The sequence below is a fragment of the Nycticebus coucang genome, chromosome 8 (genome assembly GCF_027406575.1).
Source record: "Nycticebus coucang isolate mNycCou1 chromosome 8, mNycCou1.pri, whole genome shotgun sequence".
NCBI classification, from domain to species: Eukaryota; Metazoa; Chordata; class Mammalia; order Primates; family Lorisidae; genus Nycticebus; species Nycticebus coucang.
The window spans coordinates 97682989-97709128 of NC_069787.1; the positions used below are offsets into that span (position 1 = coordinate 97682989).

General features: G+C 52.6%; 1 protein-coding gene across 6 annotated transcripts; it reads left to right on the plus strand.

Moving 5' to 3' along the window:
- Window positions 1-189: 189 nt before the first annotated feature.
- GLYCTK (glycerate kinase) lies at window positions 190-8750 on the plus strand. 6 transcript variants are annotated; one of them, XM_053600009.1, is made up of 5 exons: window positions 190-250; window positions 3630-4045; window positions 4297-4448; window positions 5344-5519; window positions 5829-8750. In XM_053600009.1, the coding sequence occupies exons 2-5, from the start codon at window positions 3669-3671 to the stop codon at window positions 6693-6695; spliced, it is 1572 nt and encodes a 523-aa protein (XP_053455984.1). In that variant the 5' UTR covers window positions 190-250; window positions 3630-3668; the 3' UTR covers window positions 6696-8750. The 6 variants fall into 6 exon arrangements, with proteins under 6 accessions (XP_053455984.1, XP_053455988.1, XP_053455985.1 ...); XM_053600013.1 differs by lacking the exon at window positions 190-250 and adding an exon at window positions 267-478; XM_053600010.1 differs by lacking the exon at window positions 190-250 and adding an exon at window positions 533-2140.
- The last annotated feature ends 17390 nt before the right edge of the window (window positions 8751-26140 follow it).

Genomic DNA, 26140 nt, shown 5'->3' on the forward strand with positions numbered 1-26140 from the left:
TAGGAATATTTCAATTCGGCGAGTCGGGGATTATTACTTCCATTGTACAGATGAAGGAACTAAAGCCTGACGGTGACTCCTTGCAAACCTTGCAGGGAGGAGACAATATCCCCGGCCCCAGTTTCCTCTATATCCTCTCCCGCCAAGCCTTGCACCTGGTCCCCGCCCAGGGGACCTATCCCGCACTTCCTGATTCCGCCCCGCCGGCACGCAACTACTTCCTGTCCCTACCGCTGGGAGCCGTAGGGCGGTAAGTCCATGCTGCGAGGGCTCATATGGCCTTCGAAAACAATCTGTAGGCCGGGCAACGGCGAGCGCAAGCAGTAGTGGACCGTTCTTTCTTGCGTTCCGCCTTGCGTTCCTGGGCATAACGCAGCAAACATCTCTCGCTAAGACCCGACATCCCGGCGTGTGGATAACGTCACTTCCGCCCCCCAGCGGACAGATGAAAATAGGAAGTACAGCAGCCCCGGCCTAGGTAGCTAAGCGGAGTCCTGACCGGTCTTGATATTTCTGTGTTTCGTTCTGGATCGTCCTGGGCTTTAGGAGAGACTGTATGCTGAGTAGAGCTGGCAGATTTATTGAATAAAAATACAGGGTGGCCGGCTCGGCGCTCGTAGCCCAGTGCGTAGGGCGCCGGCCACATACACCATAGCTAGCAGGTTCGAGCCAGTCCCGGGCTTGCTAAACAACAATGACAATTGCAACAAAAAAATAGCCGGGCATTGTGGTGGGGGCCTGTAGTCCCAGCTACTCTTGAGGCTGAGGCAAGAAAATTGCTTGGGCCCAAGAGTTTGAGGTTGCTGGTGAGCTGTGACTCCACGGCACTCTACCGAGGGTGACATAATGAGACTGTCTAAAAAATAATAATAATAATAATACAGGGTGGCCAGTTAAATTTGAATTTCAGATAAGTGAATAATTTTTATCATAGTATAAGTATTGAATATCGTATGGAACATACTTAGATTTGAAAAAAATCACTTATGGCCAGACGCAGTGGCTCACACCTGTAATCTTAGCACTCAGGGAGGCCGAGGCAGGTGGATTGGTCAGGAGTTAGAGATCAGCTTGAGCCAGAGCAAGACCCTGTCTCTACTAAAAATAGAAAAAACTTGCCAGGAGTTGTGACTGGTTCCTGTAGTCCCCTCTACTGGGATATGAAGCAGGAGAATGGCTTGAGCCCAGGAGTTTGAGGTTGCTGTAAGCTAGTCTAAGGCCTTGGCCCTCTAGCCTGGAGCAACAGAGTGAGAGTCTGTCTCAAAAAAAAAAAAGAAAAGAAAGAAAGAAATCAGGCTCAGCGCCCATTGCACAGTGGTTACAACGCCAGCCACATACACCAAGGGTGGCAGGTTCGAACCTGGTCTGGGCCAGCTAAACAACAATGAGTGACAACTGCAAGAAAAAATAGCTGAGCGTTGTGGCGGGCGCCTGTAGTCCCAGCTGCTTGGGAGGCTGAGGCAAGAGATCACTTAAACCCAAGAGTTTGAGGTTGCTGTGAGCTGTGACGCTATGGCACTCTACCCAGGGTGATGTAGTGAGACTTTGTCTCAAAAAAAAAAAAAAAGAAAGAAATCACTTATCTGAAATTCAGATTTAACTGGATTCCCTGTATTTTTACTGGAAACCTTAGCTTTGAGGGTCCTCCTTCCCTGGATTGTAGTATCCATTAGCAATGCTGGTATCCTGTAGCACCTTACGTCCATCTGGGAAATAGCATAGTATTGGGGACTGCCCCAAGGTTCCACCATGACCCAGACCTTACTCCCACTCCTAATTTGAACCCAAACATCTTGCTGGAATATCCTTCCAAATGCTAGGATTCCTCATATTGTGTGACCTGAGGATGTGTTCTGGGCCTGGGCTGTCAGCCTCCACACAAAGACCCAGTGTTTCCAGGCCCCCATCCCAGGCCCATGAGACAGTTTTAAAAATCATCTGATGCCGGGCGGCACCTGTGGCTCAGTGACAGTTCAAATCCATCCCTGGCCAAATGGGAACAAAAAAATAGCCGGGTGTTGTGGCAGGCACCTGTAGTCCCAGCTACTCGGGAGGCTGAGATAAGAAAATTGCGTAAGCCCAGGAGTTGGAGGTTGCTGTGAGCTGTGTGACACCACGACACTCTACTGAGGGCGATAAAGTAAGACTCTATTTCTACAAAAAAATAAATCATCTGATGCCAAGATGCTTTTAACTCCAAACCTAATGGGCAAGACCCAGGGGTCCTCCTGGAAAAACCCAGCACATTCTCAGAATCCAGCTGTATCTTCTGTGTTCCCTTTAATAGGGTATATTAGTTAGTTTTCTCTTATGGGAAAGCTGAGAACCAGGCAGACTACATGGCCAGGGGTTAGAAGTTGCCATGTTATTTGAGTGTGAAATAAATGTGTTTAGGGGTTTCTGTGTTACAGTGGATGGCATCAGAAAGCCCGAGAGCATTAAGGGCAGCGCATTGGTCTTGGTCACACCACACCTCTCATTTTGCACATGAGGCTCACTGAGAGAAATAGAGGTGTCCCAGCCACTCAGTAATAAAGGTGGAATCTCAATTCCCAGACTCTCCTGCTCCATCCCCAGTTGCTGATGGAGTCAGCTTGCAGCATTTATGGTAGGCATTTATTTAAAAAGTGCGTTTTTACAGATGAGTTCTTTGGGGCTTTGTTGTCCTTAAAGCCCTCCATAGCTTCCAGACTTTCACCCCAAGGTTTTGCTCTGTCCAGAGAGGAACAGGACTGTTTGGGCTCAGCTATGGGAGCTTGACCTTTTCTTGCTCCACCCATTTGGCTCTCATCACTGTGGGTGGTGTGACCCAGGACTTGTTTTGTTATCTTAGAGCCAGAAGGGCCAGCTATGTGGGTAGAAGGGCGTCCTTTCCTGTCCTGCAGATTGGCCCTCATGGCACATGGCCTCACATGAGTTCCACAAAGACCCAGACCTTACTCTCATTCCTAATTTGAACCTGAACATCTTGCTGGACTGTCCTTCCGAATGCTGGGATTCCTCAGATTGTGTGACTTGAGGATGTGTTTTAGGCTTGGACTGTCAGTGCCCTGGTGAGCCTGCAGTCTCCCCACAAAGATCCAGTGTTCCCAGGCTTCCCTTCCAGTCTATGAGATAATGCAATAGAGTAGGCTGGAGGTCAGTGGGTTTGGGGTCAGTTGGTGGGATAATCGACAGCTTCCTGGCAGCAGAGGTGGTATAGAGGTAAGGAAGGCGTGCCAGAAAGGGATGTTGCCCTTATTTGAGAGCTCTGAAGTGCAAGGGGTGGGAAAGGGGCGGTCTAGGAGCCCACTGGTAGGGATTGTTCCCTTTGTGGATGATTAACTCCCAGCCAAAGGGGGTGACCTAGGAAGAGGGCTCAGCTAACAGGAACTTTGGACTTTAGTCAGAGTGTTCAGAGGGCTGGCATGTGGTATGCAGAGGAGGACATGGTTGGGTGGCAGAGCTGGTCTCTAAGGACTAGAGTGAGATCAGGCAGCTGTAGACTTCAAGAATTCTCCTTGGGCTGTACGATGGCTCAGTTTCACAGCAGCAGGTGTCAGGTCCACTGGCCCTGAGCCCTCAGTGGGGTGTGGGCTACCTACCTCTTGTCTTACAACGGCTTCATTTGTGATTTTTTCCTCCACTAGGCAGCCATGGGTGCCAGACAGTGCGGAGACTTGTAGGGCATGGCTGCAGCTCTGAAATTTCTGCCCCGTGTGGCCCGAGCCCCCTTGCGTTCACTCCTCTGGGGGTGTCCAGTGGCCCGGCTGGCCAGTGGCATGGCCTTGGCAGAGCAGGCACAGCAGCTGTTCAAGAGTGCTGTAGGTGCCATGTTGCCAGGTCCCATGCTGCACCGGACACTGTCCTTGGACCCTGGGGGCAAGCAACTGAAAATACGGGACCGGAGCTTTCAGCTGCAACAAAACCTCTACCTGGTGGGCTTTGGCAAGGCTGTGCTGGGCATGGCAGCTGCTGCTGAGGAGCTACTAGGCCAGCATCTCGTGCAGGGTGTGATCAGCGTTCCTAAGGGGATCCGTGCTGCCATGGAGCATGCTGGCAAACAGTAAGGAGCCTTGGGGAGGGGTGTGGTGGGCTGCTTCCCAGGGTCCTGGAAGGAAACCGGGGCCAGACCCAGACTGGAACAGAGCCTTTCCTCCCCTTAGCAGCTCCCTTTTTTTTCTGGGTCTGGCCTGGTTTCAGGATAGGTGTCAGTTGGCATCCTCATTCATGCCACCTTCACCTGTACAGTTGAGAAATCAGGTGAGAGGAGAGGATCCCATCCCATCTCTTGTTCTCTGTTCTCTCCCTCCTCAGGGAGATGCTGCTGAAGCCACACAGCCGAGTCCAGGTATTTGAGGGTGCGGAGGACAATCTGCCAGACCGTGATTCACTTCGTGCTGCACTGGCCATCCAGCATCTGGCTGAGGGGCTCACAGCTGATGACCTGCTGCTTGTGCTCATCTCAGGTGTGGGTGCCGCATTGGTTCAAGACAATTGGCAGGGGTCCTCTAAATATAAGGTCTGTGGGAAATAATGTCTGAGTCCTCAGGGCCACAGGGTGAAATTGGGAGCAAGGGAGGCTGTGAGGAGCTCGAATGGTGACTCCTGAGTAGCCTTGGGCCAGGTATCTGGCTTCCCTGAGCTATGGGGTGCCCCCACCCTGAACTGACCTTGTTGGGTGATGATGAGAGGGTGCATGAGGAAGTGCCATCAGCAGAGCCCTTGGAAAATGTCACTGTTGTTACTGTTGTCTGCACCAGTATACCTGGGCTCAGAACCCAGGTTTTCACACCTTACAGCACTCTATTGTTGATTCTCTGCTGTTGCCCTCTTCTTGGCTCCTGTTCCTGTCTCTTAAGGATGAGTTAATTTTCCACTGCCTTTTGGGATCTGAGGTATCCCAAGGCAGGGGACAACCTCAGGTGGCCAAGGTATAGTGACTGTGCACATATTGCATGACCACATGGGGGCACCCCAACCCCACCTTTCCAGCTCCTCTTCTCCAATGTGGATTTGTCCACTACTGCTTGCCTGGTTCCCTGGGTTGGGATCTCCTTTTTTTTTTGAGACAGAGTCTCACTGTGTCCTCTTTGGTAGAGTGCTGTGGTGTCACAGCTCACAGCACCTCAAACTCTTGGGCTTAAGCATTTCTCTTGCCTTAGTCTCCCAAGTAGCTGGGACTACAGGCACCGGCCACAACGCCTGGCTATTTTCTTGTTGTAGTTGTCATTGTTGTTTAGCAGGCCGGGGCCAGGTTGAAACCTGCCAGCCCTGATGTATGTGGCCAGCTCCCTAGTCTATTGAGCTACAGGCACTGAGCTGGGATCTCCCTTTCATCTGATGCCTTCACTGTCTCTATAGGTGGGGGCTCAGCCCTGCTGCCTGCCCCCATCCCACCTGTCACACTGGAGGAAAAGCAGACACTCACCAAGCTGCTGGCAGCCCGTGGAGCCACCATTCAGGAGCTGAACACCATTCGGAAGGCCCTGTCCCAGCTCAAGGGTGGGGGACTGGCTCAGGCTGCCTACCCTGCCCAGGTAGGCTGGCAAAGCCAGGCCCACATGTGCCAGGGTGATGAAAGCCTAGAACAGCATGCAAATTGTCCAGGGCCTGGTGTGAGAATCCACAAGGCCTGCTGGGTAAAGTCATGGGAGAGGCCCTAGGGAGGGAGCAGGGGAGTCCATGTGACCAGGTGTTCTGCAAGTCTACCCGAGAGGAGTTAGATATGGGTGAGGAGGTGCACTAGGTCGTGTGAGGGTATGTGGATACCTGGGGAGAAATTGTCCTTGTGGGCTGTGGGGCAAGCTGAAGGTGGGACTGAGCCTTGCCCTGTTGCCCTTCCCCAGGTGGTAAGTCTGATCCTGTCAGATGTGGTGGGGGATCCTGTGGAGGTGATCGCCAGTGGTCCCACTGTGGCCAGTGCCCACAATGTACAAGATTGCTTGCACATCCTCAATCGCTATGGCCTTCGTGCTGCCCTGCCACGTTCTGTGAAGACTGTGCTGGCTCGGGCTGACTCTGACCCCTATGGGCCACACACTTGTGGTCACGTCCTCAATGTGATCATCGGCTCCAATGCACTGGCACTGGCTGAGGCCCAGCGGCAAGCAGAGGTGCTTGGCTATCAGGCTTTGGTGCTGAGTGCAGCCATGGAGGGTGATGTGAGAAGTGTGGCCCAGTTCTATGGGCTGCTGGCCCAAGTGGCTGGAACCCGCCTCACCCCATCCATAGCCGGGACTTCTGTGGAGGAACATGCAAAACTCCATGAGCTGGCAGCTGAGCTCCAGATCCCAGACTTGCAGCTGGAGGAAGCTCTGGAAGCTGTGGCAGAGGCTAGAGGCCCAGTCTGCCTGCTAGCTGGTGGCGAGCCCACAGTGCAACTGCAGGGTTCAGGCAAGGGTGGCCGGAACCAGGAACTGGCCATGCGTGTTGGAGCAGAGCTGGGAAGATGGTCCCTGGGGCATGTTGAGGTGCTGTTTTTGAGTGGTGGCACTGATGGGCAGGATGGTCCCACAGAGGCGGCTGGGGCCTGGGTCATGCCTGAACTTGCCAGCCAGGCTGCTGCTGAGGGCTTGGACATGGCCACTTTCTTAGCCCACAATGACTCACACAGCTTCTTTTGCCGCCTCCAGGGTGGGACACACCTGCTGCACACAGGGCTGACAGGTACCAATGTCATGGATGTCCACCTCTTGTTCCTGCGGCCTCGGTGATGGCATAGGGGGAGTCCAGAGTAGGTCTACAAAGACTAGGTCCTAGGGCAGACAGGGTTGGTCCCTCACTAGGCCTTAGGGCCTCTCCCTCTGCTCATCTCTGTTTGCTTAGTCGGCCCTCACACTTCCCACTCAGGGCCTCTCTGCTTTGTGTCCATTCCCCATAACTAGACTGGCAGATGAGGATGCCCTCTATCCCTATGCCCTGGCAGCAGGTACCCCTGAGGACCAGGACAAGACCCTTGACCAGTTCACTTTTCTCCTCTGGGAAACTCCTCTGTTGAGCCTCTCAGCCTGTTTCTACCCCTACCCCCACGGAGTAAAGCAAAAGTGACTGAAAATAAAAAGAACCACTTTATGGGTTCTCAGTATATGTTCCCTCAGAGCAAGAAGTATGGCGGAGCTGCTGGGGTAGCATGTGTGCTGGGCATGCTTGGGACTTATTTCAGGTAAATGGAAGCCTTTGCCTGTCTCTGGAGCCTGCAAACTGGAGTCTGACTCCTAACAGCTTCAATGAGCAGAAGCAGAGACCCTAGGGAGGACAGGCCTCGGAGTGACTGACCACCTGGCCAGCCATGACTGCTGTGGCATCCTTACCATGCTCTCTCCAGCCTCAGCCTGAGTGCCTCATTAGATGAACATTTACTACCTGTTACCAAGGATGTCCCTTCTGTCTTTGAATAGCCCTTAGCCACAGACTGCACCTTTTTTGGTTATGCTGAAATCTTCCCCAGCTCTTAGCCTCCTATTTATCAAGGGACTGCCCTCAGCCACATAGGATGCTGGACCTTGTTTCCTCATGCCAACTCCACTTTCGTAGGCTGAATATCCCCAGTTCTTTCAGCCACTTTGAGGACACAGGCCAGGTCCTGGTTCCAGCCCTTTAGTGGGTGAGTCCAAGCAGTGATGGGATCTAGCAACCCCTTGACCCTTCTCATTACAGCAGGTGGGAGAAGAGAGGTGTGTGGGGAGGACAGCCACAGAAGAATGGCTCCCTTGGCCTGACCAGCAGCCTGGTTGGGAAAGGGAGGCACTACTGTTCCACTCAGGCCCCCTTGCTGGGTATTAGAGCCCACCGCTGGCCGTCCCCGCCGTGCGCCACGGCTCCAATCCCTATATGAGTGAGCAGTAGAATCACATAGGAATAAAAAGCCATAGAGAACAGCGAGGCCTGGGGCTGCTCTTGTTGACCCTTATCCAACCCTACCCTTCCCCCTCCCTGAGGACGCACCTTCCCCTTGGAAGAGCATCTCTTTCCCACTTGGGCTCTGCACAGCCTAGCTTGTGGATAGTTCATGACTTGGGGAGCTGGCTTACACAGGGCAGGCTGGATTTTGGGAGGGAGGTGAGCAGGGCTCTGGGACCATGGAGGTTTAGGGAAGGGGGAGTTTGCACCCTACTAGGATGCATGGGCACCTCTTCCTTTCCTTCTTTCTTGGCATTGGAGTTGCTGCTGACTAGGGTTGCAGTCTCAGGGGACATGGTTATCTTCACATGGCAGTATCATGCCTGGTGTTCCTCTGGCAACCTCTAGATGTGCCTGTCCCTTTTTCAGTCTTTACCTTTGGGGGCATGATCATAGCACCGGGTGCCAGGTTACAGGCAAAAGCAGAATAGGAGGGCTGGGGCTAAGGGCCTGGCAGCCATGTCCTCTGTCTTTGGTGGGCATATGAGCACACAGATGTTGGTGTTGGCATGCCAAGAGGGGGAATGTGTGTGTGAGTGTGTGTATAGACACTCAGCACAGGACACATACTGATACGTCTGCTTAGGGTTTGGGGTGTGGGTAGGGTCTTTCAGGGGGCTCTCTCTGTCCCACATTGGCCTCTTCTTCATACCTTTGTGGGGGCTGGGAAACCAGGGCTTAGATTGGGCCCCATAGGGCCAAATAGTCTGTGGGTTTAACCCATTAGAGTTGCTCACTCAGTACCCCAGAGGTAAGGGATATATTTGGCTGTAGTCTAGATGATAAAATGGGATAATGTGAATGTTTGATAGGACTCATTTACTCCATAAATGTCAATTATGGATCATTAAAGAGCTCCCTTCTTTTGGCTTTTGGCTTCTGTGTCTCCCGGCTCAGGTTCCTATTGCCCTTGTACCCACTTTATCTGCATTCCTGGATGCTTTCCCTGGCCCACTGGAGGCTTTTGCCATGGGAGGTGCCTGGCCTCTCTGGTTGCAGCAGCTCTCACAAGCCCCTTCATTCTCTGCACTTGGGATGAACTAAGAGCAGCTAGACGGTGGGCCTGGGCCGCTTTTAGATGTGGGCTCATTCAAACCCTTTTGTTTTATAGGTGAAGGTAGGGAGAGAGAAGGTGGCTTGTCAAGGACTGTTCAGCAATTCAGCCATAGAACCAGGATAAGAACCTGGTTGGGACGTACTTAATTATCCTCTGCCACCATCTGAGGCTTATAGGCTCTGGGACTCAGGAAGGGCTCAGCCAGACCCAGAGGATCTACTTCTGCCTCCCCACTGTCCTCAAGGGCTTGGAGATGGTGACATGACTATGCTTGGCCTCTCCGGAGATCCATAAAGCAGTTTTATGGGACTCCTTCTGGCTCAGAGAGGGGTCTCTATTGTGTGTGTGATTTGTCTGAAAACCGCGTGCAGTTGAGTAGTAGACTCCTACATAAAGGTGTGTGCATGTGCATGCGTGTATATATGGACATCTTTGTGTGTACTCACATTTGTATGTGCTCACATGGGGTCTTCTGGAAGCAGTCTCTGAGCTGTGCTCTGCCCCATCCCAGGGTGGAGACAACAGGTGTAATTGGAGTGTTGGGATATGGTGGAGCTAGTTGGGGAAGGAGGGCATTCAGGCTGGCAGAGGCTAGTTGGCAAAGGGCCTTGTGTGCGTGGCTGAGGGGATTGACTTCATGTTGACAGCAGTGGCAAGCCTCATGAAGATTTTGGCAGGTAGTGATACCATGAGGCTGTTTTGGGACTTTGATACTGAGGGCCACCTTCCTTACTACAGGTGGTGAGGGATGCCCCCCCCGGGATGCAAAGAGATGGAAGGATGTCATAGGTGGGAGAGAGGTGCATCACCAGGCTTTGGGAACCCCCTCCCACCTTCCCTCTGCCTGCTCCTCTGCATCCTTAGCCCAGGGAACCCTGTAGATGCCTGCCTAGGAACCAAGACTGGAAGCCCTGGCTTAAATACTCCTGGGAGTAAACTGAGTCTCTGTGTCCCTGAGAATGCCATCAGGGCTTTGAGGATTTGCAGGGCAGAGAAGGTGGGCAGCTAGTGGACACTTTGATGGGCATAAGGACCCAGCCTGTCATGAGGATCTCACCACAGTGGCAGTTAAGTGTCCTGGAAGAGCACTGGAGTAGGAGTAGGTCCTAGGTCCTGTCCTGGTCTTGCAAGGCCTTCATTTTCTCCCCTGTCAAAGAGGGACAACATCTTTGCCCTGCTTGCCTCTTTGGGGAAGTGTCAGTGGCAGGTGATCTATGTGGGAACCCTGTGTACATGCAGGGAGCTAAGGGAGGGAGGGAAAGAATGAAGAGGTATCAGTCTCCTTGAGGAGAATTTCATTAAACTCTTAGCTCGGGGCAGGGCTCCTTCCAAGGCAGGGCTAGGACCTTGGTGTTCATAGGCTGAGTTGAGTAACCTGCTGCCCTCTGGCATTGGGTTGGCACTAGCAGAGGATGGTATATGAGTTTTTACTGGCCACTAGGGTGCATGGTTCTGTGGGAGGTCACAGAGCTGATGGGAGAGCCAGAATAAGCTGAGCCAGCCTAGAAGAGAGCCCCCTAATGTCTCAGAAAACTGGGCAGAGCAACCTGCCTCCTTTTGGGTCTGGATCATGGGTGAGGAATATGATGAAGCCCAGACTGGGGTGGGGAATGACTGGCTTGACCCCAGGCTGGGATGTCTACCTAGGTGAGAGGATTTGGGATGTGCTAGGGGAGTAGAAGGGTTGTATAGGGATGGGGGACACTGACATACCCTGGGTGGTGGGGAAGCCAATGACCTAGGCAGGCTGCTGTGTGAGAGATGGAGCTGCCATGAGCTATGCCCAGCCTGGAAGGAATGGTCTTTCTCCCCAAGGCAGGGAGGTCTGTGAGTCAAATCCTTCCCAGGTAGCCATTTGAGCTAGTCCTGAGAATTTGCCACCCTGACCCTCTTCTCCTGACTCAGGCTGGTCATAGGGGCTGGAGGGGGAGAGATGGGGATGGGCTCAGTGCAGTACCAGCTCATGTCCCCAGTTCTGACTATACCTCTCTGTACATGTTACTCCATGACAAGGGGTGGGTGGGTGCTGCCCTGCTCAGATGAGAAGGTTCAGGCAAAGGGAAGAGGATGAGAAAGAATTGGCCCCTGGAAACAAGTGCTTCATCTGCCTAGTCTCCTAATCCTAGAGGGCCACTGCCTTTATCAGATCTGCCTCAGGGGACCATTACCCACATGATCTGGTCCACCACTGGCTCCCTGTGGATCTGTAGGACCTGGCCCTGCCCTGACCAGACCACCAGAGGCTGGCCCCCAAGAATGCACCCCATTTGGAAGGTCTTTCCTGGTGTCCCCACACTTTCAGCCTTTCCTGCCCTTCCTCTGATAGCTAGCAGAGCCCCTGCTCTCCTCTCTGGGGAGATGTGAGCAGCACACCTCTTGCTATCTCCAGCCCCACCCCTCCAGCCACAGCTCGGGCTGAGGGGGTGGGGCCCCTGGCATTGGCTTCTGCCCCTTCAGTTAACTCCCACCCGCCTGCCCAGCTTCAGGATCTTGGGATCTCCTTTGGTCCTGGGTTGTCTCCAAAAATCATACAGCCTCGCCCAAGCCAGGGCTGTCTCCACCTGCTCCCCCACCCCTACCCACAGATTCCCCCAGTCCTCCCTGTCCAACCCAGTTCTAGGAAGCCGATTGCAGGAATATCTAGGCTCTGGCCTGAAAACCATCTGTTTGCAACTCTGGGTAAAGCTGTCTGGAGGAAGCTGGTCAAAGACCCCTGGGTGAGGGAAAAGTGCTTGGCCCCCCATGTGGCTCTTTAGGTCTGAAGTTAGGAGCTTGGAGGGAAACCTATAAGCCTGTGGCAGGATGATCTTTCCTCTGCCCAGACTCCACACCTGGGCAGTGGGAGCAGTCCCAGCGCATTTTGACTAGCAACCTCTACCCCCTATCCAAGGACAGGCACTTGTAGGGCCACAACCCTGTGGACAGTGCTCCTGCTGCACTCGGCAACCCCACAGCTGTAGCCCAGCCAGAAGCAGGGTTCAGAGCTCTGGACTCCAGGACTGGGCATACACTCCAGCCTTCAGGGGTGGGCTGTTCAGGCAGCCTAGCCTCCACCCACCTTGTTGGGTTCCCCTGAAGATCTCTTTCAATGAGGGCTGCTGCCTGCAGAAGCTAGGCACTGGGGCAGGGACAGAGCTTTCCAGCCTCGTCCCTTACCGCCAATTGGCTGCCCCTCTGCCCTCCACTCCTGCTGACCACTGGGGCACCTGAGGCTGGTACTCTGATGCTTTCACTGCCCAGAGCAGAGAAGCATTGTGGCCCAGGCTGCCCACTCTCCCCACCTGCCTGTCCCTGCCTCTGGCTACCCCTTGTCTGCATCCCCAGATCCCGCAAGCTCACCTCAGCGGCGCTGTCTCCTCACCAGAGGCACTGCAGTGTGGGAACTGTCCCGAGGAGCCGGTTCTCAGCTGAAACAAAGAGGTGGGGGAGAAAGAGGGGGGCAGTGGGAGAGGGAGAGGGTGAGTGAGCCGGGGAAGGAGTGGAGGCTGGAGGGGGAAGAGAGAAAGGAGAGGATGAGAGAGAAGAGAAGAGGGGAGGGGAGGACAACATGCCTGCCTGCTCAGAGATAAAGCCTGACACCCAGGGACTGAGGGACCAAGAAAGGACTGGAGAGGAAATGGGGAGGGGGCGGAGGAGGTGATGGGGCCAGAGGGGAGAGACTATTAGGGGGCGGGAGAGCAGGGATGGGTGAGGAGGTGTGGGGCAAGCGAGGGGGCGTGGGCAGAAGAGGGAATGTGTGCTGGCAGGCTGCAGGCTGCAGGGGGCAGGCAGCGGCTAGCGGGCTGGCAGGCTGGGCAGAGGGGCCCCACCCTTGTCCCATACCAGGCTCTGGTCTTAGGGGAGGCCAAGAGGACTTGTATGGGAGAAGACCACGCGTGAGGGAGAATGGCAGGGAGAAGGGACCAGCCAGGCAGAGGATTTGGTTGTGGGGCTGGTGGGCTGGCTGGGTAGATGGGGCCAGTTATAAGGCGACAAAGACATGAGAAGAACAAAGGTGTCTGAATGGAAGAATCGGTCCCTGCTGGTCCCTGGGTGCCCCAGCCCTGAGCATCCCCAACAGAGCCTTCTGAGCAGAGGGCAGGTTCACTCTGGGGCAGTCCAGGCTCTGAAGTGCTGCCTGAGATAAAGGGAAGAGAAGACTGGGTTGTGAGGGCAGGCAGGGAGGAGTTCCCTTCATTCTTTGAAAACTCAGAACACCCAGGGCACACACAGTGATGGACCACACATCAGGATGCTGGTGTCACTGTCTTTTGGGGGAGGGGATGGCTGATGGGGACTATCCTATAACTGAGATCTGGGTAGGGGAAGCCCCCACTCAGGAGACGGCATGTGGGGCTCCAAGGGGGGGAGGATGGTGGGCATATCAAGGAAGGAGAGGAGTGGGGATGAGAGGTGTGGGGAAGCAGGCGATGGGAGGGGTGTGGTGGAAAGGAGGCTGCACGGGGTGAGCCCAGGGCTGAGGGCCCACCAGTGCAGAGCCTCCTACCCCACACTCCATGGTTCTTGGGTTGCCGAATGCAGACCTAATGAAGGATGGAATAATAAGCCACTTCCCTGCTGCTACCCTCCTGCTGCCAAGTGCTGCTTTGACAGGCAAGGACAATGTCTGGGGAAGTCAGCTTGGGCGAGTCTGTGTGAATGCTGGGGGCCTAGACCAGACCTGGCCCATCCTTCACTCACCCTGCACACAGCCCCTGGGCTGAGAAGCACAGAAAGTGCTCTCATGCTCAGAGGCACAAAAGTTCCAGGTGCCTTCCCACACCTTCAACCAAGAGAAGTCCCCCTTGTTGCCCAGCCTGAGACTCCTCATGGAGGTTCCAGAGCGTAGTCTTTGCAGAGGGAGTAGTAGGCTTGCTTAAATGATGACAAGGAGAGTGGGAGAGGGTCCTCAAGTGCCACCCTGCATGGAAGGGTCAGAGGTGGGTGCCCAGGCCAGCTCCTAATTCCCCCTGCTCTACCCAGCAGGGCTACATGGACAGGGCTCCCACTGGTCTCTCCTCCAGTAGCCTGGAGCCCCAAGAAAGGAGAGTACTTTCCTTCTTTTCTCATTTTTCCTTTTTATTTTTTATTTAGAAATAATTTCAAATTTGTAGAAAAGTTGCCAGAATAAGAATAAAACAAAAGACACCCATATGCCCTTAGGGCATGTATTCCACTATTGTTAACATTAGACTGTGGTGAATATTTTTGCCACATTTGCTTTCTCTCTCTCCCTCTCTCTCTGCTGGGTGGGTTAGTGTGTGTGTGTGTGTGTGCGCGCACGCGCGCGTGTGAATGCATGTGTGTGTGTATAGACATACATAATTTTTTTCCTGAGCCATTTGAGTAAGTTCCAGACATTTGAAAGGATTGCTTCCTATCTGTCTCTGTCTCTGGAGCCAGCCCTTGGGAGCCCAGATCACGTTTATGTGGAATGAAGGCAGGCCTGGGACAGGCAACAAATGAGTGGATATCACCTAGTTGGAATCTGAGACCTGAGGACTGGTCAAGGCCACTCTAGGAGTTGGATGGTCCAGGGCTGGGTTGGGTGTAGGGGCTGTGCAGGGCCTGTGGCCCTGGAAAGCAGATGGACTAGTGAGCAGGGAGGGAGCCGTCACCCACCAAATTGAGCATGTGGTGTTTGCTGGGTGTGGAGCCGCAGCATATGTCTGTGAAGATGGTAGAGGCAGGCGGGTGGAGCTGGGAGAGCAGGGATGGCACCTGGGCACCCTCAAGAGACTGTGTGCTGTTTGGCCCTGGCTGGGGTGAGAAAACCCCAGAAGATCCCAGTTGTTGGAAGCCCACAGTCCCAGCACTGAGGCCTCACGCTCCTGCCTTCGGGACCCTCCCCACAACCCTGTGAAGCACAGACCAGAACAGTCCCACCTGATTGCTGGTCCATGCTGATCTGCTTAGAGAGGGCAGGGTAGGGGCTCCAGCCCTACTGGGGCTTACATGCTGGTCCGTGACCCAGGGTTAGTGTTCTTTCTGTATCCCCCGTTCCCCAAAATGGGTTGGAGTCCATCTGGAGGCTGTACATCCTTCAGATGGCTGAGGCTACAGGCGCCCACTACAATGCCCAGCTATTTTTGTTTTTAGAGATGGAGTCTCACTCGCTCATCTGGTCTCAAACTCCTGAGCTCAGGCAATCCACCTGCCTCAGCCTCTCAGCGTGCTAAGATTATAGGTGTGAGCCATCGTGTCTAGCAGATGTCTGTACTCTTATCCCACTCTAAATCTCAGCCTGGCACTTAGAAATCACACGTTAGCTCACACCTGTAATCCTAGTACTCGCTTGAGCCCAAGAGTTTGAGGTTGCTATGAGGTATGACACCATGGCATTCTACCTACCCAGGGTGACAGAGTAAGACTCTGTCTAAAAATAAAAATAAAATAGAAATCACGTCTTGAAGTAACCTGAGCTCTGACCTTTTCATTTCCTCTCTCACTTGTAAGTGAAGCCCCATCTCCTCCAGGAAGCCCTCTGGATCTCCTCAGAGCATCCTACCTCATATAACTTCCTAGGAATGTCATCCCTGTTTGTTCTTTTGCTGGTTTACATGGGCACTGTCCCCAGAAACTTGGGCTCAGTAATTAGCCTTTTTTCTTCCTGCTGCCCACGGCCTGGCTTCTGTAGGCAACTGAACACTAGGCTCTTTTGGTGCCCCTGGGCTGGACGTTCCTAGGCCCTGGGCTGGCTGAGAGGAAGAACCAGCAAGGGGGCCCACATCAAAAGAAGAGAAGTCTGAACAAGAATGAGACCCTGTCTCTACTGAAAATCGAAAAACTAGCTGGGGATTGTGCTGGGCACCTGCAGTCCCAGCTCCTTGGGAGACTGAGGCAAGAGGATTGCTCAAACCTAGGAGTTTGAGGCTGCAGTGAGCTATGATGATGCCACTGCACTCTAGCCTGGGCAACAGACTGAGATCCTTTCTCAAAAAAAAAGAAAAGAAAAGAAAAAAAGAGAGAGAGAGAAGGCTTGTTCAAGACCCACATCCTAGTGGGGACAAGACAGCCTTTGACCTGGCTCTCTGACTGCTTGGTCAGCAAATCTGTTTCTTCCCTTGCAGCACAGGCAGACGTTTAGGACTGTGGCCTGGGGTCCTCCCTGAACCACTCTGGGTGACCCAGGGAGGGAGGCTCCCACCTGGCAGCTATTACCACTGGCCCACCCATGTAAAAGCCCAGGGGACACCAGTGCCCATCCCCCCCCAAGAGATCTCAGCCAATTAGCACGTACAGTATTTACTTAATTAGGGTAATGACATAATTAGTGTAACTTGGGCTCCATCACATGGCTTCAACATGCAATTAGAAGCTGTCAGCGGGAGGCGACATTGTGAAAATGCTCATTCAATTTTGGTTCCAGCATGGAGGCTGTAGCAGCTGCCTCTGCTTGGAAAGGAGGTGGGTGGGTGGGCAGTGGGCTGCTGTATGTATAAGGTGACTGCAGGCAGGTGACAGCCTAGGACAGAAGAGTCAGTGAGGCCAGAAAGGCAGGTCCCTAGGCGGATGAAGTCCCTGACTGAGCCTCCTGGAATTGCAGAAGGGCAATGCCATCCCCACCTGCAGCCCCAGGTCCTGGCCAGGTGTGACTGAGCTTGGGGGCTTGAGCACTGGAGGCCCCTCTGCCCCCAATTTCTCTGCCTGAAATGTCCCCATTAGCAGGCCATCTTATTTCTCTTGAGGGTTTTGCCACTCACAAGAGCCACTGTCGCAAACCCACTGGCCTGTTGGCACTTCTTGGCGGCCCTGAGAGGCCACAGACTGAGATGGTCACTATTATCCTCATTGGACCAGTGGGGAAAGTGAGCTCAGGGCAAGGAAGGGGGTGGAGCCAGTCATGGCAGTGCTGACCCTGAGACCAGCCCAATATAGCTGGGGACTCCCCAAGCCCAGGCATGTCACCCTCAGCCTCACAGAGGACTGCTGCCCCATATGCTCCTTTCCCTAGGGAGGGCAAGGCTGCTTTTGGAGTAGCTGAGGCACCTGCTGCTGGCCTCCTTAAGTCTCCCATCCACCTTACACAGGCTAGGAGGCAGGTAACTGACCATCCCAAGGGTCTGTCCACAGCCTTCCCCTTGGTGAACCTCAAAGTTTCCTAGGTTAGGGGAGTAGGAAAGAAAGGAAACTGGGGGTCAGGATCATCATTGTGCAGATGGAAAAACTGAGGCTCCAGGGACCTCCAAGGAGGTTCTGTTAGAACTGAAATCAACCCCTAGTGACCCTACCTATTGCCTGGCTGGGTGTCCTGGACTGACCCTCTCCCTCAGACCTCAGTTCTTTTGTCAAAGGAGAGAGTAAGTCTACACTCCATAGTCTCAGATTCCTGGGACTGTCCAGAGCCCCTGGGGAGGTGAAACCCAAGGAAGTTAACATCCATCTTTCCTCATAGCTACCCATTCCCTTTGTGTCCTGCCCCTTTCTGATTATTGCACAGATGAAGCAAATGAAGGTGCCCTGGATGCAGAGGAAAGAACCCATTCCCTGACCCTGCTGTGTTCTCACTCACTGCCGGTGCTGGAACTGCAGGCCTTCTCAGAGGCTACAGTGCCCTGCTCCTACCTCAGCAGCTATTCAAATGCAGTCACCAATTCTGGGGGGTTGCAAGGCCTCCATCTCAAGGGCTCCCCTGGCATACTGCTAAATGACCCCAGTTTATCCACCTCTTAGTTGGGTAAACTGAGGCAGCAAGGCCCTGAAAAGGGTAATGCTAAGTCCCACACCTCAGTCTTGGTCCTTGAAGGTCAGTGACCCTCTTCACTCAGAGTGTCTGCAAGTCTGCCCTGCCCTGACCATGTTGCTTCAGAAATCAAGAGGATCTTAGAGGACAGCTGGGTCCAGCCAGCTAGGGGTTATGCCACAAGATGGAGTGCCACTGAGTGGGAAGGTCTGTAATGACCCCCGGAGCCCAGGCCTTCAAGATAAAAGGAACAGGGATTCTCCAGTTCAGAAAGGAAAAGGACCCAGTCAGAACTATCTTCCCGGCTCAGTGCCTGTGGCTCAAGCAGCTAAGGCGCCAGCCACGTACACCTGAGCTGGTGGGTTCGAATCCAGCCTGGGCCCGCCAAACAACAATGACAGCTGCAACTAAAAAATAGCCGGGCTTTGTGGCGGGCACCTGTAGTCCCAGCTACTGGGGAGGCAGAGGCAGGAGAATTGCTTGAGCCCAGGAGTTGGAGGTTGCTGTGAGCTGTGATGCAACAGCACTCTACCCAGGGTGACAGCTTGAGGCTCTGTCTCAAAAAACAAAACAAAACAAAACAACTATCTCTCCAGGGCCCTTGGCCTTTAGATAGGACACAGATGGGGTGGGCATGCAGTGGGCAGGCTACAGGCAGTAGTCGCAACAAAAACCCACTACCTACTACTGCCAGGAAGAGCTACAGTCAAGGGCCACACCAAGCTCACAAGTTCAAACAGGTAGAGGTCCTGACCCCTTCCCTCACTGGTCAGGAGAAGCAGCCCCTATGCAGACTATTTCAGTTGACAGAAGATCAAGAAAGGGGCCATTCAGGTGGCTGGACCAGTGTGAGCAGAGGCTGGGAGGCCAGAACATAGCATTTGAGGATACCATACTAAGGCACGAGGTGTTTGGCTCTGGGGGACTCAAGGAAAGGGTCAAGGACTCTGGTCATTTGTGGGATGGTCAAGGCCTTCCCTCAACATATATTTCATAAGGAGTCTCTACAGTATTCTAGACACATGGGGTTCTAGGCTAGGGGTTCAGTAGGCATTAAGGTAGAAGAAGGAAAACAAGAACATTGTCAGGTGCTAATGCTATGCAGAAGTTTCTACCAGGGTAACATACTAGGGTCTGTGGGGAGATTTTAGGTTGTGAGGCCAAAGGAAGCTGCAGTGACATTTAAGCCAAGATCTTGGGGGTTCAAAGGTCAGGTAGAAGAGCATTCCAGGCAGAAGAAGCAGCTAGTGCAAAGACCCTAAGTCACGGAAGGGCAGCCCCCATGACTGGCAAGGGAAAGGGGAAGGAGGTAGAAAGGGTCTAGAAGGTGGGAAGGGACTTGGGAGGTTGGGCTAAGGCCTATGGACTGTTTTGTTGTTGTTTGTTTTTGCAGTTTTTTTTTTTTTTGACTGGGGCTGGGTTTGAAACCGCCATCTCCATCTCCGGTATATGGGGCCAGCGTCCTACTCACTGACCCACAGGCACCACCCAGGCCTATGGACTTTAATGTGTCATGAGAAGTCATTGGATTTTTTAAACTGGGGAGTGAATTTTTTTTTTTTTTAATCACTGGAACAGCTTCACAGAGAATGGGTTGTAGAGGCTGAAGACCAAAGCAGGGGCTGTTGAGATGGGAGATGATGGTGGCCAGGACTAGGAGATGGCTGGAAGTTGGCATTTGGAGATGTTATTTGGTGGCATGACCAATGGGACTCTGAGTTGGCCCTGAAGTGTGAGAGAGGGTTGTCAAAGGCAGCTCTTCGGATCCTGGCTTAAGCACTTGAGGAAATAGTCTGGCTGTTTTCAGAGACAAGGAATGCTGGGAAAAGCAGGCCAGTAAGAGGGAAATCAGGGGTTTGGGTTGTCTGTGTTAGGATTGGGACTCTTGGGTCTGTACAGGGCTGGTGGTGCCAAAGAAGCAGTAAGATTGAAATATGGAGTTGCAGAGAAGGGCTGCCCCCTTAAAGAGAGAGATTTGGTCTATCTTTAGCATAGAGATGTGTGTATCCCTATATGAGGGCCAAAGTCCCCCTTCAACCCCAGGAACTCAGATTCTTTTATTTATTTATTTTTTTGAGACAGAGTCTCACTCTGTCACCCTGGGTAGAGTGCAGCGGCGGTCACAGCTCACAGCAACCTCAAACTCTTGGGCTTAAGTGATTCTCTTGTCTCAGCCTCCCAAATAGCTGTGACTACAGGGACCTGACTCAATGTCTGGCTCTTTTGTTGTTGTTGTTGCAGTTGTCATTGTTGTTTTAGCTGGCCCACACCTGCCAGCCTTGGTGTATGTGGCCGGCACACTACCCATTGAGCTATGGGTGCTGCCAGGAACTCAGATTCAAACAAGCCAATGATCCAGCAGGGGTGTCCAACCAGCATTTGCAGGCTGATTTGGTGAGGACCTTTTTTTGCTGATCTGTGGTGTTGGATATCATAAGTATACATGGACCTTCTAATTAGTTAAACAATCAGTTTTCTTTAGTGTTTGTGTATTTAATGTGTGGCCCAAGGCAACTCTTATTCTTCCAATGTGGGACAGAGGGGAAAAAAAGATTGGACATCTTGGGTGGCGCCCCATATGCCGAAGGTGGTGGGTTCAAACCCAGCCCCGGCCAAAAACTGCAAAAAAAAAAAAAAAAAAAAAAGATTGGACATCTTGAGAGAGGCTTCAGCAACGTCAAGGCAGGGGCCTGCTTTTGACGACTCCCTCTTATCTGCCCAGTGAGCCAAGACCATATAGCCCTACCCCAAAGCTAGACAACTTGATTAGGTAACTTGGTTTTCCAGAGCCAATGCCCAACTGGTGGGGGAAGGGGCTGCTTTAGGAAGCTTGGGGGCCAGCATCCAGGTGATTTTCTACCCACCGTAACCTGGCCTGGTGTAGGAGGGGCAAGATGGGACACCATTATGGCTTAAAATTCTTCTTCAGAGGGTCTGGGAGCTGTTTACCTCCAACACCACCTAAAGTATGCCCTTCACCTCTCTTTGCCTCAGCCTCCACGTTGGAGGCAGCTGGTGAAGTAACTCTCTGAGCCTCTGTCTGCCCCTACCAGAGGTCTGTGAATGCAACAGCCAGCCAGGTCATGACTGTTAACACCCTTTAGCAGAGTAGCTCAAACATGATAGTCAGAATGATGGGGTTGGGAGTAGGGTGCTGTTTCTGCAGACAGGCCCTATGGCCCCTATCTCACCTCTCCCTGGGACTCTCAGCTCTGTGAGGCTTTCTCCTGATAGACAGGCATTGCTCCTGATCGTCTCTTCTGCAGGAGAAGAGTTGGCTGCCACTGCCAAAGCCATCCTCCAGGTCCTGCGTTCCTCCATGCCAAGCACATTAGGGGATAATTAAGTAAAAATAGGCATTCCTACCAGTGTAGCTCATTAAGCCTAATTAAGTTAATTAGTTCCAGGTGTGGATGGCGAGGCTCAAGTGAGGTGGCGGCTGTTGTTTGCTATAATTGCATTTTCACAGCAGCAGTGGTAGTGATGGTCATGATGTGGCAGAGGCAGCCACTTCCTCGGCTTCCTCAGAGGCCTGGAAGCCAGCCAGGGAGTTCAGGAGGCTGCCACTGCACAGGGAGGGGTATGAAGAGGCAGCCAAGCAGGCTGGGACCACCCACAGAGAGCAGTGGCTGGAGGTTCAAACTCTGCTAGGCCCAGAGAGATCTGCACTCACATTCACTTGCTCTCTGCATGGGGTGGTACAAAGCCACAAAGAGGCATCCTTCCCTCTGGCTGAGTAGGGTAGGTACACTGTGGCTGGTTCTTTGGACTCTGACTCAATTCTCTCACATTCTATTGAGGTTTCCAGGAAAGACTGTAAAGCGGATTTGCTGAAAAGGAATTTGACCAGAGGGTGAGACCTCTAGGAATCCACCTCACCTACCCCCCGTATTTGGCATGAATCTCCAATTCCTGTCTCTTTTGGCAGGTGCATGGATCTTAGAGCTGCACCCTCTTTGTGGTTCAGGGTAGGAGTGGGAGCCACATAAGTGTGGGGCCTCAACAAAGGACCTACCAGTCAAGTACTACTCCTTCCCCAAACATCTCTCTGAACCCACTTTCTGCCACGGCTTCCAGACCCTGCTGAACTTGAGGACTTGCCTGTGCAGGACAGCCCTTCCAGCCTTGGTCACATGCTTATTCATTCACTCAGCTGTTGCTAACTGAGCATCTCTTCTGTGCCAGGCAGCAGGGCAGGGGCTGGAGATAGAAGGCTGGGCAAGACAGGTCAGACCCTGCCCCATGGCACCTTTGGTCCCTCCAAGGAGGCAGATACATTAATGGCTATGGGAACACAGGGGCACTTATCCCAGACCTGGGGGGAGAGAAATTAGAGCTTCAGTGAATATGATGCAAGGTGAGGGGGCAAGGTGTGTGCCATAAATTGAAAAGGCCTCTCTGTGGCCAGAGGACAGCACAAGAGGACCAAATGGGGGAGAGTAAGGGGACAGATGAGGGGGGGAGAGAAGGGGCATGGAGGGGTCTTCTAAGCAAGGCTGCTAGGCAGAAGGGAACTGGTGCTGGACACTGGGAGGCCAGGGAGGAGGTGGCCAGGGCAGCAGCTAAGGATCTGGAGAAGAGATTCAAGTTATTTAGAATAATTGATGTAAGGGGAACAAGGAGACGGTCAGCCCCCCAGAGAATGGCTTGGGAATGGGGTTGGACTCTAAGATGTCCCCACAGGGCTAAGACTAGGATGAGACAAGTGAAGTGCCTGGGATAGAAAATTTGAGGTACTGACCCCCCGCCTTGTTCTCCCACCTGTGCTATGTCCTAGATCCCCTGAAGTTTCTTGCTAAGACAGACACATCTTAGAATGTGGAAGCCACACCTGAAGATGAGGCCAATGGCAGCATAATTCTGGGCAGGCCTCCTCCTGGGTCCTTCAATCCCTATCTGGGAGGTGCTGTCTCCTCTGCATCCTCTAGAGCTGGGCTGGCACCACAATTGATACCTTGCAGTGGTTCTCAACCTTTCTAATGCTGCAACCCTTTAATATAGTTCCTCATGTTGTGGTGACCCCAACCATAAAATTGTTTTTGTTGCTACTTCGTAACTGTAATTTTGCTACTGTTATGAATCATAATGTAAATATTTGATATGCAGGATGTATTCTCATTGTTACAAAGGGGTTGCGACCCACAGGTTGAGAACCGCTGCCTTAGGGCCTTATATGCTCTGGACAGATACTCTATTTCCACTCTTTTTTAAAATTATTATATCAGTAGATTCAAGGGGTACAGTGTTTTTTTGTTTTTTGTGTTTTGATTTTTTGAGACAGAACCTCAAGCTGTCACCCTGGGTAGAGTGCTCTGACATCACAGCTGACAGCAACCTCCAACTCCTGGGCTCAAGCAATTCTCCTGCCTCCGCCTCCCAAGAAGCTGGGACTACAGGTGCTGGCCACAACGCCCAGCTATTTTTTGGTTGCAGCCGTCATTGTTATTTGATGGGCCCCGGGCTGGATTCGAACCCACCAGATCAGGTGTATGTGGCTGGTGCCTTAGCCACTTGAGCCACAGGCACCGAGCCAGGGGTATAAGTGTTTTTTTGTTATATGTATGAATTGTACCTGTATAATGCTGAACTTAAGGCTTTTGTGTACCCATCACTAGAATAGCATACATTGTACACAACAGGTAGATTTTTTTTTTTTTTTTTTTTTACAGTTTTTGGCCAGGGCTGGGTTTGACCACCTCTGGCATATGGGGCCGGTGCCCTACCTCTTTGAGCCACAGGCACAGCCCAGATTTTTTTTTTTTTTAGACAGAGTCTCACTATGTCACCCTTGGTAGAGTGCTGTGGCACTTAGGTTGACTCCATATCTTTGCAATTGTGAATTGTGCTTGATAAAACATTTGAGAGCAGGTGCCTTTTTCATAAAATGACTTATTTTCCTTTGGGTAGATATGCAATAGTGGAATTGATGGATTGAATGGTAGGTCTGCTTTTAGTTCTTTGAAAAATCTCCATGCTGATGTCCACTATAGAGGTACTAGTTTATATTCCCACCAACAGTGTATAAGCTTTCCCTATACACTGCATCAACACCAACATCTCTTATTTTTTGACTTTTTATTATAATAGTGGCCATTCTGACAAGGGTAAGGTTGTATCTCATAGTGGTTTTGATTTATATTTCCGTAATGATTAATGACTGTTTTCATGTTTGTTGTCCATTTGTCTCTCTTCTTTATTTTTTATTTTTATTTTTATTTTTTTGAGACGGAGTCTCACTATATCGCCCCTGTAGAGTGCTGTAGCATCACAGCTCACAGCAACCTCAAACTCTTGGGCTTAAGCGATTCTCTTGCCTCAGCCTCCCAAGTAGCTGGGACTACAGGCACCCACCACAACGCCTCGCTATTTTTTTTGTTGTAGTTGTCATTGTTGTTTTGGCAGCCCGGGCTGGGTTCGAACCCGTTCCTCTCTGTAGAGGAGTTTGGGGGTTGGGATAACTGTGGGGCTCAATTTGCCATTTGTTTGGGGGCCCTGTGGCCTTCAGGAGGTCTGACTTTGCCATTTGCTCACTGTGGGTGTGACCTGGACAAGGGTCTAGTTTTGCTCCATGCCTCAGTTTCTGCAGGTGTACAAAGGAATTAATAAATCGTTTGGCCAATAGTTTTTGCCTCCCAGAGCCATAATGCATCAGGGGAGAGAGGTCATCCCCAGATCCATTCACAGATAGGAAAACATGGCCTGGAGTGGGCACAGGAGAGCCTGGGGCCCAGGTCACTCCCAGGCTGGCAGACTCAGCTATGAGGATGTGGCCAGAAGCCAGGAGAGGGGGCTGCAGGGGTCAATGGCCAGCAAAGTGGAGACTGGCCCACTGTGGGCTGTTGTTTCTTCCAGTCATTCTCTAGTTTTCTTTAAGCTGGCCTCCAGCCCCTGCTGCCTTGGGTTCACAATCTACCCCAGCTGAGTGTGTCCTGAGGGAAGGCCCCCATCCCCCACCCCCTAATTATAGCTGGCCACAAAAGCTGGACCATGACCAGACAAAGGGACAGGGATAAAAGTGCTGGTTGTCATGGCAACCTGGTGGGGTTGCTGGGACCCAGGGGAGGGGCCTGGCTGTGTGCCTGAGCCCAGGCATCCAGACGACCTCTGAGCGTGAGCCAGGGCAGCCCAGGGGCCCATAGGGATTCCCCTCCTGTTCGGGGCCCACCAGAGCCAGGCATACAATGACAACCTCACCCCCTCCATGGGCAGCACCTGCTTCCTGGGCCTCCCCTGGTGGCCCCATTATCCTGCACCTGCTGCCCCCCACCTGCTCCCCAGCCTAGGCACCCTCCCCAAGGCACTACTTGCCTGTCCCCAAGCCCAGCTGCCTTCTTGGAGAGCCAGCCAAGAGGGGCTGTAAAGCAGGAGGGATAGCAGGGAGGGCCTGGGGCAAAGGGTTCTGCTGCCAGCCTTCTCTGCCCGATCAGCATTTTGTGTGCCTACTACAAGGCCCTCACTTCAGGGCCTCAGTGTCCTCACCTATAAAATGGGAGCAGCCATTCCTACCCTCAAGCCTCCAAGGGTCAGTTTCCCTCTCCTTGGAGGGAGAGCTGGGGCCAGAATGTTCCAGAATTGGGTCATGGAGGACAGTCAAATTGGGAAAAAATGGGGTGTATGTGCCTTGGTTCATACTCTCAGGGCCCCTTCTAGGCTATGTGGAGACTGCACACTTCAGAGTCACTGCTTGGGGTGGAGATGACATTTGCCAGAGGCCTCTCAAAGATACAGAGGAAGTGAGCGGGAGATCCACTAGTGCCAGGTTCTTGTTTTTTTTTTTGAGACAGTCTCAAGCTGTTGCCCTGGGTAGAGTGCTGTGGCATCATAGCTCACAGCAACCTCCAACTCTTGGGCTCAAGCTATCCTCTTGCCTCTGTTTTTCTATTTTTAGTAGAGACAAGGTCTTGCTTTTGCTCAGGCTGGTCTCAAATTCTTGAGATCAAGCAATCCACCTTCTAGGTTCTTTTTTTTTTTTTTTTTTTTAGAGACAGAGTCTCAGTTTGTCACCCTCGGTAGAGTGCTGTGGCATCACAGCTCACAGCAACCTCCAGCTCTTGGGCTTAGGCAATTCTCTTGCCTCAGCCTCCCAAGCAGCTGGGACTATAGGCACTCGCCATAATGCCCGGCTATTTTTTTGCTGCAGTTTGGCTGGGGCTGGGTTCGAACCCACCACCTTTAGTATATGGGGCCAGTGCCCTACTCACTGAGCCATAGGTGCTGCCCGAGTGCCACGTTCTTAAGTGGCCTGTCAGGAATGTTTGGGAAAGATAAAAATAGTAGGGCAAAGGCCCTCCACAGGGAGAGGGACTCCAGCTGGAGGCTGGCTGTGGGGGTCTGGTTTCTCAATAGTACAGTTTGTTCATAAACAGGTAGAGAAACTAAGACCCTAGAACTATCAGTGTCTGGCCTATAAGGCAGGTCTGCCTACTAGCTCTCTGATACCCCACCACCAGATGACAGGATGGAGGAGGGGCAAGGGGGCAGGAGGAATGGGAAAGGGAAGTGTGATTACCATTGGAACCAGTCTTTGTCTCATGGTGCAA